This window comes from Symphalangus syndactylus, chromosome 9, assembly GCF_028878055.3.
Source record: "Symphalangus syndactylus isolate Jambi chromosome 9, NHGRI_mSymSyn1-v2.1_pri, whole genome shotgun sequence".
NCBI lineage: Eukaryota > Metazoa > Chordata > Mammalia > Primates > Hylobatidae > Symphalangus > Symphalangus syndactylus.
This window is the reverse complement of record NC_072431.2, coordinates 35982252-35999292: the sequence shown is the minus strand read 5'-3', so window position 1 is coordinate 35999292 and position 17041 is coordinate 35982252. Positions and strand designations below refer to the sequence as shown.

The 17041-nt window shown below is 34.7% G+C and overlaps 1 protein-coding gene across 7 annotated transcripts in view; it reads left to right on the top strand.

Moving 5' to 3' along the window:
- The window catches only part of SCN2A (sodium voltage-gated channel alpha subunit 2), a 258782-nt gene that overhangs the window by 218679 nt on the left and 23062 nt on the right, over positions 1-17041 (top strand). For all 7 annotated transcript variants that reach the window (XM_055291928.1, XM_055291930.1, XM_055291931.1 and 4 more), the window contains 3 exons: positions 1732-2211; positions 12661-12781; positions 14747-14901. In XM_055291928.1, the coding sequence (XP_055147903.1) occupies positions 1732-2211; positions 12661-12781; positions 14747-14901 (756 nt within the window). The remainder of the gene's footprint in view (positions 1-1731; positions 2212-12660; positions 12782-14746; positions 14902-17041) is intronic.

Below are 17041 nucleotides of genomic sequence, written 5' to 3'. Positions count from 1 at the left end.
TGAATTTTATGTTTACACGTGTCTCATTCTCAAGATATGTCATTATGTACATGCAAATATTTTAAAATCTAAAATCCAAAACACTTCTGGTCCCAAGCATTTCAAATAAGGGATATGCAACTTGCATTTACTTTGTGCATTTGTCCCCCTTTACTGCTATATCTTTCTTTTGTTCTGTATGTTCTGTGTGCTTAAATAATCAGGGATTCATTGATATTGTCAATCAAATCCTGAAAAAAAATTATATGACTCAGTCTTTTTTTTTTTTTTTTTTGAGACGGAGTCTCGCTCTGTCGCCCAGGCTGGAGTGCAGTGGCGCAGTCTCGGCTCACTGCAAGCTCCGCCTCCCAGGTTCACGCCATTCTCCTGCCTCAGCCTCTCCGAGTAGCTGGGACTACAGGCGCCCGCCACCACGCCCGGCTAATTTTTTTTGTATTTTTAGTAGAGACGGGGTTTCACTGTGGTCTCGATCTCCTGACCTCGTGATCCGCCCGCCTCGGCCTCCCAAAGTGCTGGGATTACAAGCGTGAGCCACCGCGCCCGGCCATGACTCAGTCTTGTACCGCTGAGAATGTCTGATTTCTTCGTAAGTTGTCCTTTTTTTTTTTCCCCACAGTAGTGGGTTTAATGTCATGAGTCTTTTCACTCATTAATACTGGTGGAGCCTATTTTTAAAGACCCAATTTGCAGACTGATTATTGTCCTTATTCATGGCAATACTTCAACTCCACAATCTTTAATTCAACAATAACATCATAATTATTGTATAATAACCATTTTATAGTATTTCTCAATATTGTATAATTATAGTAGCCATAATTATCTTAATAAAAATTGGGACTTTTCATCCAGCAATAAATACATTTTTGTCTGATTTGTCCAGTTATCTAGGTACAAAAAATGGTACAAAGGCACAAAAATAAAATCGTATTTAAATATATGGTGATAATTGATTTTAGGAATAAATTATCAGTGTTTCAGGAAATCCCAATTACATAGTCAAAATAGCATCTGTATTAGGCCATTATTTTATTGCTACAGATAAATACCTGAGACTGGGTAATTTATAAAGAAAAGAGATTTAATTAGCTCATGGTTCTGCAGGGAGCTTGGTGCTGGCGTCTGCTTGGCTTCTGGTGAAGTCTCAAAGAACTTTCAATCATGGCAGAAGGCAAAGTGGAGCAAGCATTTCACATGACGATAGCAGGAACAAGCAAGAGAGAGTGTGGGGAGGAGGCACTACAAACTTTTAAATAACAACATCTCGTGAGAACTCACTAACATGCGGACAGCACCAAGGCTTGAGGGATCTGCCCCCATCATCCAAACACCTACCACCAGGCCCCACGTCTAGTGCTGGGGATTACAATTCCACATGAGATTTGGGAGGCGACAAATGTCCAAAATATATCAGCATCCCAAATAAAAGGGTTTTTTTGTACAGTTGTCTGTATTTATCTTTTGGAGCTGAGCTTAATAGAAATGTTTCATTTAACAATGATTTCAGTATTTTCTGCAGTGACTAAAAAGCAAATAGTGATAATAGTATTATTTTATATTGACCAAGCATTTTTTATTCCATTCACTTTTTTTCAGAATAGTGTATCATGAATTAGCAGAAACGCATATTAGAATAAAATAAGGTGTCAAGAACAATTTTAGAAAACTAATGATTGAAAGCAATTGAAGCAATAGAATGTTTTGATCACCTGTTTTCCTACTGTGTTTCAGGTTCTGAACCTCTTCTTGGCCTTGCTTTTGAGTTCCTTCAGTTCTGACAATCTTGCTGCCACTGATGATGATAACGAAATGAATAACCTCCAGATTGCTGTGGGAAGGATGCAGAAAGGAATCGATTTTGTTAAAAGAAAAATACGTGAATTTATTCAGAAAGCCTTTGTTAGGAAGCAGAAAGCTTTAGATGAAATTAAACCACTTGAAGATCTAAATAATAAAAAAGACAGCTGTATTTCCAACCATACCACCATAGAAATAGGCAAAGACCTCAATTATCTCAAAGACGGAAATGGAACTACTAGTGGCATAGGCAGCAGTGTAGAAAAATATGTCGTGGATGAAAGTGATTACATGTCATTTATAAACAACCCTAGCCTCACTGTGACGGTACCAATTGCTGTTGGAGAATCTGACTTTGAAAATTTAAATACTGAAGAATTCAGCAGCGAGTCAGATATGGAGGAAAGCAAAGAGGTAAAAATGTTTAAATAAGGAGATATTTTGGTGTTATATATTTCTGTTGTTTAAAGTTATCAGGTATTTTTAAATTGCATGTTTCCTTCCTGTTAAGAAAATAGAAAATATCTGTCTAGCAATACATTTTTCCATGTAAAAATTGGTAATAAATACATTAATGATAGATTAAAATATAGCTAGATAATATGCTGACTCGTGTTTCAAATACTCACATTTTGAGTTCTTGATAGTATTCTTGATATGAATTTTTTCAGTATTTAAAAATAATTTTAAATTTCTCAAAATGCCCCAGTTTCTCCACTTTCTTCCTTGTAATTTGCCCACAACAGTGTTTTTTGTATGTACTGGAAAAATACCTGATGAGAGGGTAGTTGCAATTCTCATCTTGCTGTGTTCTTAGTTCTTAATTCTTATGAAATAAGTCATAAAATAGTATTGTATTTTGTTTGCACAGACATATTTACTCAAGGAAGATCTGATTGGGATCCTGGCTTGATATTTATATATAGTTTATCTTTCCTGAAGTAGGTCATTTTTTTTTGAAGAGAAGGTATTGATGAGGAATCACACTAAAAACATATTTAACCCTACTGAGCTCAGTGTTTGCTGTTTAAAGAAACAAAAATCCTTAATACATTATAGAATGTAAAATTCTGAATTTACCAACTCAGTAAGTCCTGGTAACTTAATGTATTCTTTGATTTACAAGAAGAGTATGAGCAACAGAATATATTTTTTGTTTTGTTTGCTATTAACCTGTAGCTCAGTAAGTACAGAGTTGGAGGTAAAGAGAGGAATTTAAAACCTTAATATTTAATTGTTTATACAAAAATGAAGACAAGATTTCCAGTAATTAAAGTTTGCACTAACAAACAAAAATAACAAGGAAAAACAAAGATTCGTTCCTTCCTCATACGAATTGTTTGGCAAGGAAGATAAAAGCTTCTATTCCTGATGTCGGGAAAGAGAGAATGATGACATAGGGGAGTTTGGGCACTGAAAGGTAAAATTTAAGTAGCACAACATGGTCATGATAATTAACAATCAGCCAAAATTATGAGGGAAAATATAGTTATAAAAAAAGGAACAAAGGTGGGTGGATCACGAGGTCAGGAGTTCGACACCAGCGTGGCCAACATGGTGAAACCCTGTCTCTACTAAAGATTCAAAAAATTAGCCAGGCGTGGTGGTGGGTGCCTGTAATCCCAGCTACTTGGGAGGCTGAGGCAGGAGAATCCCTTGAACCCAGGAGGCAGAGGTTTCAGTGAGCTGAGATCACCCCATTGCACTCCAGCCTGGGCAACAGGATGAAACTGTCTCAAAAAAAAAAAAAAAAAAAAAAAGAGAACTAGCTATTTCAGACAGTTTTTCTGTATTTATTTGATAAAATTACTAAAGAGTATGTTATTTTCCATTTTTTCTTGTTTGTAAGTTAAGTAGTACTGCTGTTAGTGATTAGGTAAAAGTAGATAATTAATGGGAAATTCAGACAATGTTTGAATATAGGAAGGTATAAATAACAGGGACATAGGTATCAGTTTCACAAGAAATAACTGATGAGATTCAAGGGAAAAGTAATAAAACCTTCTGTCCTGGGGCAAAGAATTACTTTAATTAGTTGAACTTAAATTTTTACTAACTAGATTATTGTTTGAAAGTTGAATAATATCTTAAAATCTTATTAACAAAATTTTGAACAAGTATTGTTATAATAGTTGGGTTATGCTGGAAGGGTGGAGTGGCCCAGTTTCTGATATAGTATACTGCTATTATAGAAGCTGAAGTCAGCATTTATAAAATAGAATTGGGTCATTCAAATTTTGATGTATATTCCCCTCTCATTATTTTGAAATTATACCTAATGGTGAATATTTCCCTAATAGTAAAAAAGTCAATTTTTATTTTCACACATGTTTAGTTTTAGGCTGTCATATAAACTAAGAACGAATTATACAGTATCAAATGTTGAAGCCATTGGCTAGTTTAATCTTTTAGCTAAGTTTGAGTATCTTTTGAGGAATGTTTAACTTCACATCCATAACTTTAAGAGATTTTACAGCCCTGGGTTTTCCAAAAGAGCATATATTTTGCCTTACCTTAAGCCATTATGTTTGAAGTAAGAGGGAAGTCCAGTGATGTGGGGTTTAGAGTACGGAAATCTCTTGTTTCTCTTGTTACCATTAAGCTTTTTGATTTGTTTTCTAATTAAGTTAGCTCTGAGTTAAATACTCTAAAATAATATTTGTGAATTCAGTATTTCAGAATTGGAGGAAGAGAACTGATCTGCCAGGTGGAAGCAGACAGGATTATTTTATTGCTTGAGTTGTGGAGTCCTTCCAATACCTTCCCAGCATAGAGACTGTTACTTCAGTGTTAACATTATTTGGAGGGGTTTTTAATTCTGTCTTTATATCAAACTTTCTAGAAATAAATTTATAAAATAATAAATTATTAGAATTACAGCCATGAAAGAGATTATGTGTAGGTTTTGATCTTTCAGAATTTTACCTGGTAGCTCTACACTAAAAAACTAGAGTAAACAATTATTTAAGAATTTCAGACACTCCCATTTGAAATAGCATTTCTTGTCTGCCTTCTAGTCATTTTTGTCTGGTCATTTTTCTAACTAGGGGACAGGATTATACTGTTAAATATCACAAAGTAGTAAGAAACATCATGAGGCTTTCTAAATTAATTTTTTAATCAAAGAAAAATGAGACTTTTTTTCTGGAATGTCTAAATGAATTTTTTTATAAGGCAGACTGAGTGGACTCAGAGATTTTTTAGGTGTTCACAGTAAGTCCTCTGCAATGTCTTTGCTAAATTTGTATGATTCTTCAGTAGTTTTCTGTAGATTCTCTAGAGTAGACCATTTAAAATCATGTCATAATCATGTATGCTTTAATTTTAATGTTATTTCAATTATATTAATGTAATTCCTTTTGTGATTTTGAATGATTGTTTTTTTCTTTTAGAGTATTTAATAATGTGGAAGCCATGCTTGAATGACTATTTTTCGAAGTGAAATTTAGTAGTGCGATATGGTGACCTTCACCGCTTACCATTCTTACTTCTCACAGGAGTAAAATCAAGCTGGAGCCATCAAGAATGCAGCTCTGGTGTTTTTTAACCAGCCAGAGGCTCGTGCCACCACTTTTACCCAGGTTACCCAAGCAAGTTGTACATCTATAAATATAATCAGTTTCTAAATGACTTTTGACTGGCCTGCATGTTACTCAGCTACGTTCCTTGCCCTTCCATTGGCAGTAAAATAAAAACATGCACAGCTGCTATTATGCTGAGTCATGTAAAGCATGGTCAGGCAAGTCTGACAACCCTAACCTGAAAAAACAATGATTTAGCTGCTAATCTTACATAGATTTTAATAGAAATTATATTCAATGAAAAGTAAAAGTGCATGCCTTTATGGATTATTTAATTTCCTTTTAATGTTACAGAGTTTTGAACATATTAGGAGCCTAAAGGAGAAATGTAGGTGCTCTTTGAAAACTTGCAAAAATGCTTTTTATCCTCTGCCTTAAAAAAAAATATAGCCCAGTTACTGTACTTTCTTGACAGTTTTTTATTTAGTGTAATGTTTTTCTGAAGGGTAATCTTCAAATTAAAGCAATCCCTTATTCATGTGCAAACTTCCCAAAGGATGTTTTAATGTGATAATAATGTAAATGAATAGGAATGTCTATGTTTCAGTTGCTAGCAGCATGAGTATAATATTTATCTGCTTCATTTTAGGGAAAATGGCATTGCTTTATTTAGCAATTGACCAACAGTATTTTGCATTTAGAATATAATTTCTTTGGAAACTCTGTTTATATTTACCATTAAAACTCCTAGACTGAAAGAAAAGGAAATAATGTCTTTTGTATACCAAATAATAATAATAATAGTGATAATGAAAGACTAATAGATGGTATGCTCCTTCTAAAAATAGATTTAGAGTCCATCTTCTTCATCTTCTTGGCTCCTCTGTGCCTTCTCTCCCATCTATTTTATTCAGACCTGCTGGAAAACTTTCTCCTGAAGAATATTATTTAAATTTGTCATGATCCACAAACTCCTGTATAGGAAAAGAATCAGAAACTCTTGCTCCTAGGGAGTTTTTAAAATGAAGAGACCTCCCTATCATGTGACAATAGCAATAAATGTAACATCATTCTATGGGATCCATTAGTGGACCTTTATTTCCTAATGTTGAAATCACAGTTTTACGCACAAATATGTTAACCAAATTGCCTAAACCCAATTTAATCATTTTTAAGAAATGTTAATTATTTTGTCACTTAGATACAGTTTCCTCTCCTTTGCCAATAAAACTATAAAACAACACTAATATAAAAGTGTAGTTGGCTCTTTGGAAGAAGCAATAATCAGGCCATTCCTGGAGCATTCTTTTATACTTTGGAACAAAATATTCCATCACTGGCTCTCCAGATTCATGAATTATAATGCCTCATATATTGGAGGAATGGTATATAAAATGGGATCCAAGATGCATAATTGTTTACAGTTAAACACAGATGCACGTATACACAGGGACTACAGATAATTACTTTTTCCTATTATGTATCAATTCCTCAGAAAAGCATGAGATTTAGGCACTTTTGGGTAATAGCTTGTTTCTTGGAAAAAGGCAAGGTTAGTTTCCTTATTCTCTGAGTATCCCATTTTGCCAATTTCCTGTTTAGAAAAATATTTGAGGCATATTATCCATCAGCGTATCTAGGGGATTCAGCTGGAGTAAAGGTGATAGAATAGAAGCTAAGAAAGAACTGGTTCGTTTATTTTCAATCCTCACATTATTGCAATTTTTCATTTCCTTGAAAAAGTCTCTGATTCTCCTTCAGGAAACATTGTCCACTTCCTAAAAGAATATACTAATTTATAATACAGCGGTTAGGAAAGGGGACAAAAATGTGTAGGGAAGGTTTGGGTAAGCAATGGTAGAATGGGTTCAACAGGCACCTGTCTACGACTTTATCCTGGAGAATGTGTAGTCCTCATGGGAAAGTTTTCCAGTGGGATAGTGATTAAGATGGAAAAAAATGCCCAAAATATCTTTAATATAAGAACGAAATGGGCCAAACACAAGTGTCTTTGGGTCACTGGTAACCTACTGAGCATTAGGACATCATAACATAAGAGTTCCTTTTGCTATCCAAAGAAAAATATTTAAAATCCTACTATTTGTGGTTTAAAAAATGTTATAATGTATTAATTATAAACACTGAAATGACTTTCTGGGTAATATAGTATACTGTGAGTAATTATTTTGATTTTACCATATTCTTTTTTTGTTCTTGGAAACCAAAATAGTCAGATATGGAATACTTGATTTAATCTGTATTTGAAGTTTTCTCTTTTTTAAGTGACAATTTTTAAATTAAATTAAATTAAAATCTCTCTCTCTTTTCCCAAATTATATACAATATCTACTAATTATGTTTTCTTCAAAATGTATCTTAGCTTCATAATGAGAAACGAATGTGCCCATGAAAAATTTAATAGGAAGTTATTTTTTCTCTTCCATTTTCTGTTGTGATTCATTATTTTTTAAAATAATTTACTTTCATTTGCTCACATTTGCTGTCTAAAGAGAAACTATTCATTTGGCACATTGATATTTAGTAGTAATTTATTATTAAAGCAGAAAGCATAAGTTGGAAGTATAATATCTAAAAATACAAAATGAAATATTGTATCTTGATGTTTATTAGATCATTAAGCAAAATATGATTCCGCCCTGCTTAAATCATTTGATTATAATTATCTAGCATATAAAAGAATCACAGTAGATTTTCAATAGGAAGAGTCCTGTAATATTAGGTATCCACCAAAAACATTGTTCAAGTAATATTTCCACCTGAAAGTAAATGATTGCCAATGCCTTTTTTCAGAGCATATAAAATCGGCTATTCCTATTTGATCTCTTTATTGTCCTGGCATCCTTTTTTTGTTAAATTTTAACTAGGCAAGGGCTATGCTAACAACATCAGTTAGTCCACTAGTTTCCTGATAAATAAGTACAGGTAATAAAAAGTGAACCTAAATATCCAAATTATACCAAAGGGACGTATATAGAACTTTTTAAACTGGACCTGCTTCTAGCCAGTTCATATTTTGGTCACTTACTTATTTAGTATTTCACCATGAATTATGCCCAGATTGGAGCATTTACAGGCACTCTTTATTTGAAAATTCTTAAGTGCATGAGTTGTAACAGTTTCACATAATGATCATCTCACAGTTCTAATTGGTGACTATGTACTACAGTTAGGTTGATCATAATTATGACCTTAAATGAAGCTGAATATTTTTATATTCCTAATTTGATTAATTTTATTTTATGGGCTTTTACACATTTTAACGGCTTTAGTCAACATATTTTATAATATTATGATATTTGCCTCGAATGTAATTTAAAGAAAGTCATTTAATTGATGTTATCAAGAAGGGTTTTATAAATCAGAATTTCCTGCCTATGTTTCAGGATTATTGCTTAAAGAAAACTTTTTGTTTATGAAATATTCCAATGTGTATTTAGCTCTAATCTACATTAAAATATATTAACAATTATGAATATAACTTGAATTAATACTAAAGTTCATGGTTTTGAAACATGGAAATCAACAATATCATAAGCACTATCTGGAACCTACAATATCTGATTACGTATCTAGTCTAAATGTTTTAAATTGATAAACATTGGGTTTACTTCTGAATCATCGAAAAGACTCTTTAGAGAAGCATGGAAGAATGGGGCGCAGAAGATCTAGAATCCAACCACTGATTCGCTATAACTTTTGACAAGACGATAAAACTCACATTTCCTTCTCTAAATAAATACTGGATTGGCTGACATTAAGGATCAATGTGCAGCTTAGATTCTTTGTTATTTGTAAATCAAGTACTGTAAGTGGAAAAGTATTCAAGTAACACATGTGACGGATCCTGTGCTGCTCCGCTTCAGAAGACAGTGGGGAAGGATGAGATTGCATTCCTTAAAGAGGCTCCATTCATCACTGGAGCTATAGATCCTTGTACACAGAGTGAAAAGAGGGAAAACACTGTCAAAATGATTTAGTAATAGTTTTCCTGATCCACAGTTAAACTACAGTTCACTTCATAAGCTCACATTAGGTCTGAATAATTGGCAGACTGGTTTTAAGACAGTTCTCCTAGTTCTAAGAGTTGTTCGTCATTGCCCACACAATTCAGAATCTTAAAAGATTTGTGTTACTCTGCAATTAAGAGAGAATATTATGTGTATTCTTTTGAATGTGAAAGTAAATATCAGATAGGAAGTGTTAGTAGTTAGTGGTTGGATAAAAGAGTCCTCGCACTGGTCATTCATTCATTTACCCAAAATTTATTAAACACAAACATTGGTGCTAGAGATACAAGGGTGACAAAAACATGATCTTTCCTCTAAAAAAATAAGTCTGATGAGATGCATTTTCTAGAAACACAAAATACTTTTGAATTGAACCTTGGAAAAAGTAAAAACTTGACCTTTCAATAGATAAATATTTGGCTTTAGGAAAAAGGTATCTATTAATTCTACATCAGAACTAAGGTAGTGCACTAAAATGAAAGGGAACAATGTTAATTCTTCTACTTTTAATGTGATTTAAATAAGAGAAAATACAGGAATGTCTTTTATAATTTAAGTTCCAGAGAAAATGAACAAAAGAGCAATTAAAAAAAAACACTTCAACATGCGTCTCATTTTCAGCCAAGTACAGCAAACTCTGTTTGATATTCTCTGATTTTAACCTTGGATCAAACTATTTGGCAAGTTGCTAATTTGAACAGGCTATTGAAAACAGACAGTGTATCTAGCAATTCATTCATTCATTCAATACTTAATGAACAGCATTTTGGCAATTCAAAGTCTGTTCCTTGTATTGAACTATATTGGTGTATTATCCATACGGCCTAGAGTACATGTGTATTATTCATATTATCCATATTGGTGTATTATCCATAGGGCCTAGAGTAAACGGCTTCTGCCCCCAAATGTTTTACAAGCCTGTTAAAGTACCCAGAATCCATCTGTCCGAAATAATTTGACCCATACATTATCAAGGTTCAATATGTATGATAAGCCATGAAAAGGTTGGTGAACAGCCTAGGGTGCATATGGTGAGTGAAGATGGATGGAAGAAATTAGGAGTCCAGAATTATTGGGGAGACTTTATGAAAGCAAGGAATCATGATTGTTGAAAAATAGACAGTGAAGAAAGAAATGGTGTGGTGGTGAAAGTCTTCCCAAAGTCATTTAAAGTATTGGCAACCCAGATACTTGGCAGCAGGAGTGACAATTGATGTTACAGGAATCCTATGTAAACTTTTGCACATTTTAATGAAGATCTTCTATAATATGCTGTCTGGTGACTCCTCCCAATCACTGTCAAGGGCTAGACTTCATTATGTTATGATGTCTTTCATTCATTTATTCACTCACTCATTCATTTTTTTAAGCAAAATTTATTAAGACCTGTAACATACTTAGCACTGATGTAAGCTCTGATACAGTCATTCAGCAATGTCAGCCTGAGCATTTGCAGAACCCTGAATATGGATCCTCATTTCTCCCTCGGGGTCACCCCAAGTCTTACTCCGTTCTGTGTTTACAGTGTGAACCTTATTCTTAAAAGAAATATTTTTTGTTTCTTATTGTGGATTGTTTGTACTTCCATCAGATGTGACTAAGCTTCAGTTTTTCTGATTGCCTGTGTTATTTTCCAACATGCTGCAGGTGATAAGATCAATATTATCAGGTCCCTAATAGCATAACAGCTTAGTGTGAATTAGTTATATTAAAATGCGAAGATTTTTAAGTCATTTTTTAGTCAATTACATGTATAGAAACATAGTTATTACTTAGAAAGATTCCAATCCAAAAGATAGGAAATTACAAAAACATGTAATGTTTCATCTGAGAACAAATATATTCAAACTTTAATGACAAAGATATTAGGATTATTTTTCTAGTAATTTGATATACCTGAAAAATTAAAATAAGAAATCATCAACCTTCAAGCACCTTACAATATATAATCTTTGATTTAACTTTTTTGGACAAATTAAAAAATAATTCTCTAACTCAAAGCAGGCAGAAGTATCTAATATTTATGCTTCTATCATTAGTATTTTTAAATTACAAGAGACAAAAGCATTTTTAATCTCATGTATATCATACATCAATGTGTTTTAAGTCATCAGGATCACTATGCTAAGGAAATATTTTATATAAAGAAAATTATTTTCATAAAATAAAGAAAACATCTTCCTAGAGAAAATCCACATAATCCTATGCCCAAATATAAATATAACATTTCCAGTACTGACTACAGCATCCATCTTATTCTAGTTTAACATACTTCAGTGTGCATTTTATCATGTGCTTACCTCATCCTTTTTATAAAGTAGCTCTTATCAGCTCAACCATTTCCTAATGTTATGCACTAATGGTAATAACATTGTAAGAGGTCCGAGAATGCTGTGGCCCAAACTACTCTGATTCCTGTGTGGCACTCACACCTGGCCCTGCATCATTTCTGGAGCATTTTAAGACCAGGTTAAAGACTGGGATCCCTTTATGTATGCTGATCCCAAGAATGGACCGACCTGGCTAAAGTTTATTGCATTTCAAGATATAAAACAACTTCTATTATATTTTTCTTTTAGTGATATTTGATTTAACCTAAAGGAAAACAAAAGAACAACTAAATATTCATTTCTGCCTGTACTAACAGGGCAGGTAAGAGTGCCAGAGTAACAAGTAGTTTCCAAATGCACAATGAAACACAGGAGTGCATTGGCCAAAGAGAATGCAAAATATCAGCTCTTGCTATATAGCTAACAATGTGCTGCTCTTTTTGGAATTAGAAAATTATAGAATATATTTAATAACAATCTGATATATGTTTTCATGTCAATGAAAAGTGGATAAATTTAGATGGTTGCTGTTTATGTGCATTTGATCAAATCTTTTCTGAATTTGACATGAAAATACATTTATGCAGCTTTCATTGGTTGGGTCACAATTTTAGAATAAAACAAACTATTTGCAAACCATTTGCAAACTAATGTACAAAAGCAAGATCACAGATGATTATATGACTCTGGCAGCTTACATAAGCTTTCTGCAGGATTTTCTTTCAGAATCTCTATACATAGGCTCAAACGGAAGTTATTTCAGTTGTTAGCACCATATTTTAAAGACAAAAAATACTATGGTGTTGTATCTAATCTTGTGACCCCCGACCTTTACCAAAGCGGATTGGCATTATGTTTAAGTTATTCTTAAATTACAGATGAAGAAAATGCATACAGAAGATGGGGGGGCACACCTAATTAATTTTTACATTTACATTAAAGAAAATAATTAAATGTGTTTTTTTTTGTGGGATTGATTTTCAGAAGCTAAATGCAACTAGTTCATCTGAAGGCAGCACAGTTGATATAGGAGCTCCTGCTGAGGGAGAACAGCCTGAGGTTGAACCTGAGGAATCCCTTGAACCTGAAGCCTGTTTTACAGAAGGTAAGCAAAACAATAACATACGTGGTCTTGAATATCCTCTTATCTGTCCATTTTTTCCTATTTACTTAAATGTCTGTTTATCTGTCTACCATCTATTATCTATCTATCTATCTATCTATCTATCTATCATCAATCTATCGTCTGTCTATCTACCTATCTAGTAATCATCTATACCTATCCAACAACTGTTCATTTATTTGTTTTTTTGCATTTGCTGTTTGAAAAAAATGCAACTTTTTAAAAGGCAAAGTTTAATTTACATAATTAGATATTTTCATTTTTATGAATCATTTTTAACTCTGAGAAATTACTAACTGGCTTTTCTGTGGCCTTATAAAATATCTTACAGGACAGAAAGCCAAATCACACACATCTCTCTTTAGGTTTAAAAATTAAATAAATAAGAAAGTGAGAGAAGTAATTTATCATGTACTATTTTGTGATATTATAATGGGTACTAATTGATAAGTGTACATTTAAATTTGTCCTTCACTGAAACAGCTCCTATTTCAGTCAAGGTCAAATATTTTGTATTATTCCTGAAAAAAGATAGATCATAAAAATGCCAAAATATACTGTGAGTCATATGATATGGGGCAACATGTTACTGGAGTAATTGCAAAAGGATTTTCTGAAGAAAGCTAAAATTATGTTATTTGAGGTATGGATCAGTTATATATTGTAATAGCAATGCTATGTATCAAACCACCAAAAACCCTGGGCTCTAAGCTGCTTTTCTAGTTTTGACTCCTATTTCCTTCTGTGTAGCTCAGACTTTCTTGTCACTAAGTTTTACTTGTATCATTGTTTCTCTATTCTTACAGCTTTGTTTTCTACATATGGCTCTTATATATCCTTCAAGATCTAGTCTCAAATCCATTTCCTCCATAAAGCTCGGAAGTCAAAGTTTACCAGAAAACTCTCATAATACTTTGTTTTGTGATAATTGTGGCTTTCCATAACTATAGAATTGTAGACAAATTGCCCCAACTTAAAATGTATATTCTTTGAGGACAAGGCTATGTTTTACATGTTATAGTATTATAATTTGTTCTATGCAATTTTTTGACAATAGTAGATACTCAATAAGTATTTGTGGAAGAGCCTTTGATCTGGCAATCCAGAAATTATACAAAGGTGTTTATTGGATTTTTATTGATAATGGCCAGATTTAAAGCAAACGAAGTATTCAATAATGGTAGAATTGGGCTGGGCACGGTGGCTCACGCCTGTAATCCCAGCACTTTGGGAGGCCGAGGCAGGCGGATCACTTGAGGTCAGGAGTTCAAGACCAGCCAGGCAAACATGGTGAGACCCCATCTCTACCGGGCGTAGTGGTATGTGCTTGTAATGCCAGCTACTCGGAAGGCTGAGGCAGGAGAATCGCTTGAACCTGGGAGACAGAGGCTGCAGTGCGTGAGCCGAGGTCAGGCTACTGCACTCCAGCCTGGACAAAAGAGTGAGACTCCCTCTCAAAAAAAAAAAGTGGAATAGTTATATGAATTCTAGTAATCATATTTAGAGAAATACTATGAAATCTTTCACAAATTTATTTACTTATAATAAAGATGGGAAATAGTTACAGCATTAAGTGAACTAATCAGAATTCAAATATGTAAAATGTCCATATAGAGTGGAATTACACTCACAGGATAAGGACAGGATGGAAATATCAACTTTTGGTAAGTTTATTTTCCTTTTGGTTCTTCTGTTTTTATATATTGTGTTTTTGTAATGTAATCCATTATAGTAGTGCTATAAACATAAAAATAAATATTTGTTAAACAAATGATTAAAAAGCCATATAGATGATTTTAAGATAGCTTCTGTAAGTGGAAGCTATCTTAAAAATTAATGTTATTTACAATGTATTATCAGGTGATAATGTAGATAAATCTCCCACCAACACAAATATACCTAATCAAAGAGTAATTTTTTTCTTCATGTTTTTTCCACGTATTTTAGACTGTGTACGGAAGTTCAAGTGTTGTCAGATAAGCATAGAAGAAGGCAAAGGGAAACTCTGGTGGAATTTGAGGAAAACATGCTATAAGATAGTGGAGCACAATTGGTTCGAAACCTTCATTGTCTTCATGATTCTACTGAGCAGTGGGGCTCTGGTAGGTGATGCATGATCCACTCCTTCACCTTTCACCTGAAATCTTTTCCCTTTCCCTTCAGTCAACTCATATTACCCACTTTTAAATTAAGGTGTTTGTAAGAATGAGAAGAAATATGTGTGATGTGTTTAGCACAGTGAGAGGCTCAGGAAATGGCAATTTTTATTACTCTGTCTGGAGTAGCCCTCAGGTGGAACCAAACTCAGATCATGATGGTTTCTTGTAATGTTTAAAGAAGGATCTTTTTGACTTTTAGTCATCAGAGGCAGTTCTTATTAAGACTGGTTATGTAGACATGATGTAAGATTATCAGCTAAATATCAAACTGAAGCACGATATTTCCCTGACCCCTTTGCAGGTGAGAACTAGAGTGCATGGGTGCGGGTAGGAGCGAACTCCATTCACTCACTGCTCCACCCCTCACAGGAGGGGGAGCGCAGGTGAGTGGGTGCAGGAGCCAAGGAGAGCGCATTTGGGCACCGCAAGAGTGAACTCCATACCAGCCCCACGGGAGCGTCTAGGGGAGGGTGCCTACGATCCTTGAAGCCCCAGAGGAAGTGTTACAGTGCCCTTTTAGCTTTGCCATCCATGGATGGCTTAAATGTTAACAGTTCAGTGGAGGGTCAGTGTGACAGCCTTTTGCACCCACACTTGTGGTACCCAAGTTCATGTCCAGCGTCCAGGAGGAATGAGTTTGTACAAACGACTTGAAGATGGTAAATGTAGGGGATTTTATTGCCAGTGAAAGTGGCTCTCAGAGGGAAGGCGAGCTGAAAGGAGATGGAGCAGGAAGGTAATCTTCCCCTGGAGTCTGGCCATCCCCAGCCAGACTCCTCTCTGAAGCTATGCTGGCAAGCTGTCCCTCTGATGTCAAGCTACTTCTCTCTGATGTCCAACTGTAGTCTCTGATGTCCAGCTGTTCCTCCTGTCTCCCTGCCGAGTTCTGGGCTTTATATAGGCACAGGATGGGGGCAGGGTGCACCATGGGTAGTTTTGGAAAAGGCAACATTTAAGTGGGAAAACAGGGATGTATATTCTCACTTTGGGCCACGGTTCCAGGCTTGAGGGTGGAACCCTCGTCGGGTACCCGTCCTCTTCTCTCCAGAATTTCTCTGCCTCCTGTTCCGGTCCAAATTGCTTAACATAAACTCCATGCTTCAGGGGATTCCTCTGTCTTCTTCACACTGATTCGCTATTGCCAACCACAGTGAATGATAAGAAGTAGACTAACGTAATTACTGACTAGCAGAAAAATGATGGCATTACAAACATGTCTGATTTCATTCAATGAAATGATCAACTGGATCAAAATATTAATATAATGAAAATGATATGACCATTTTCTTAATTGGGGATACAAATGTGGTTGCATTCCTTTTACTGTTTCAATTTAATTAATAACTAGAGTGTTTGGTGGGTTGATTTCATTAGGAGAATTACTGCATTGGATCTGGAGGTCTGTAAGCCGAATTCTGATTTGACTAAGAATCCTGTGTCCTGCCATATACTCAGTTTAAAGAGGATCAGCCATGCTTTATTTTCTTTACCTTTTTTATCATTATTTTTTTAGACAGAGTCTTGCTGTTGCTCAGGCTGGAGTGCGGTGGTGTGATCTCGACTCACTGCAGCCTCCACCTCTCGGGTTCATGCCATTCTTGTGCATTAACCTCCCAAGTAGCTGGGATTACAGGTGTGAGCTACAACACCTGGCTAATTTTTGTATTTTTAGTAGTAGAGACTGGGTTTTGCCATCTTGGCCAGGCTGGTCTCGAACTCCTGGCGTCAAGAGATCTGCCCGTCTTGGCCTCTTAAAATGCTGGGACTACAGGCATGAGCCACCGCACCTTGCCAGACGTGCTTTCTAAAGCCAAGTAGCGAGAGAACTATGAAGCCTCATAAGTGACTAGTACCTTCGCTGTAGGAGCTCTTTGTTCTCTGTTACACCCAGTCAGTGCTCACCAAATTGCACAACGTGCTGGCACAGTGGCTGGCTCCTCAGGGGTTTACAGCTTCAGCTATAAGCAAAGCCCAGAAACCTTTAGGTCCTTGTATGGGGCTCTGGTTACAAGCCCTGATTCTTGATATATATATATATATATATATATATATATATATATATATATATATATATATATATAAA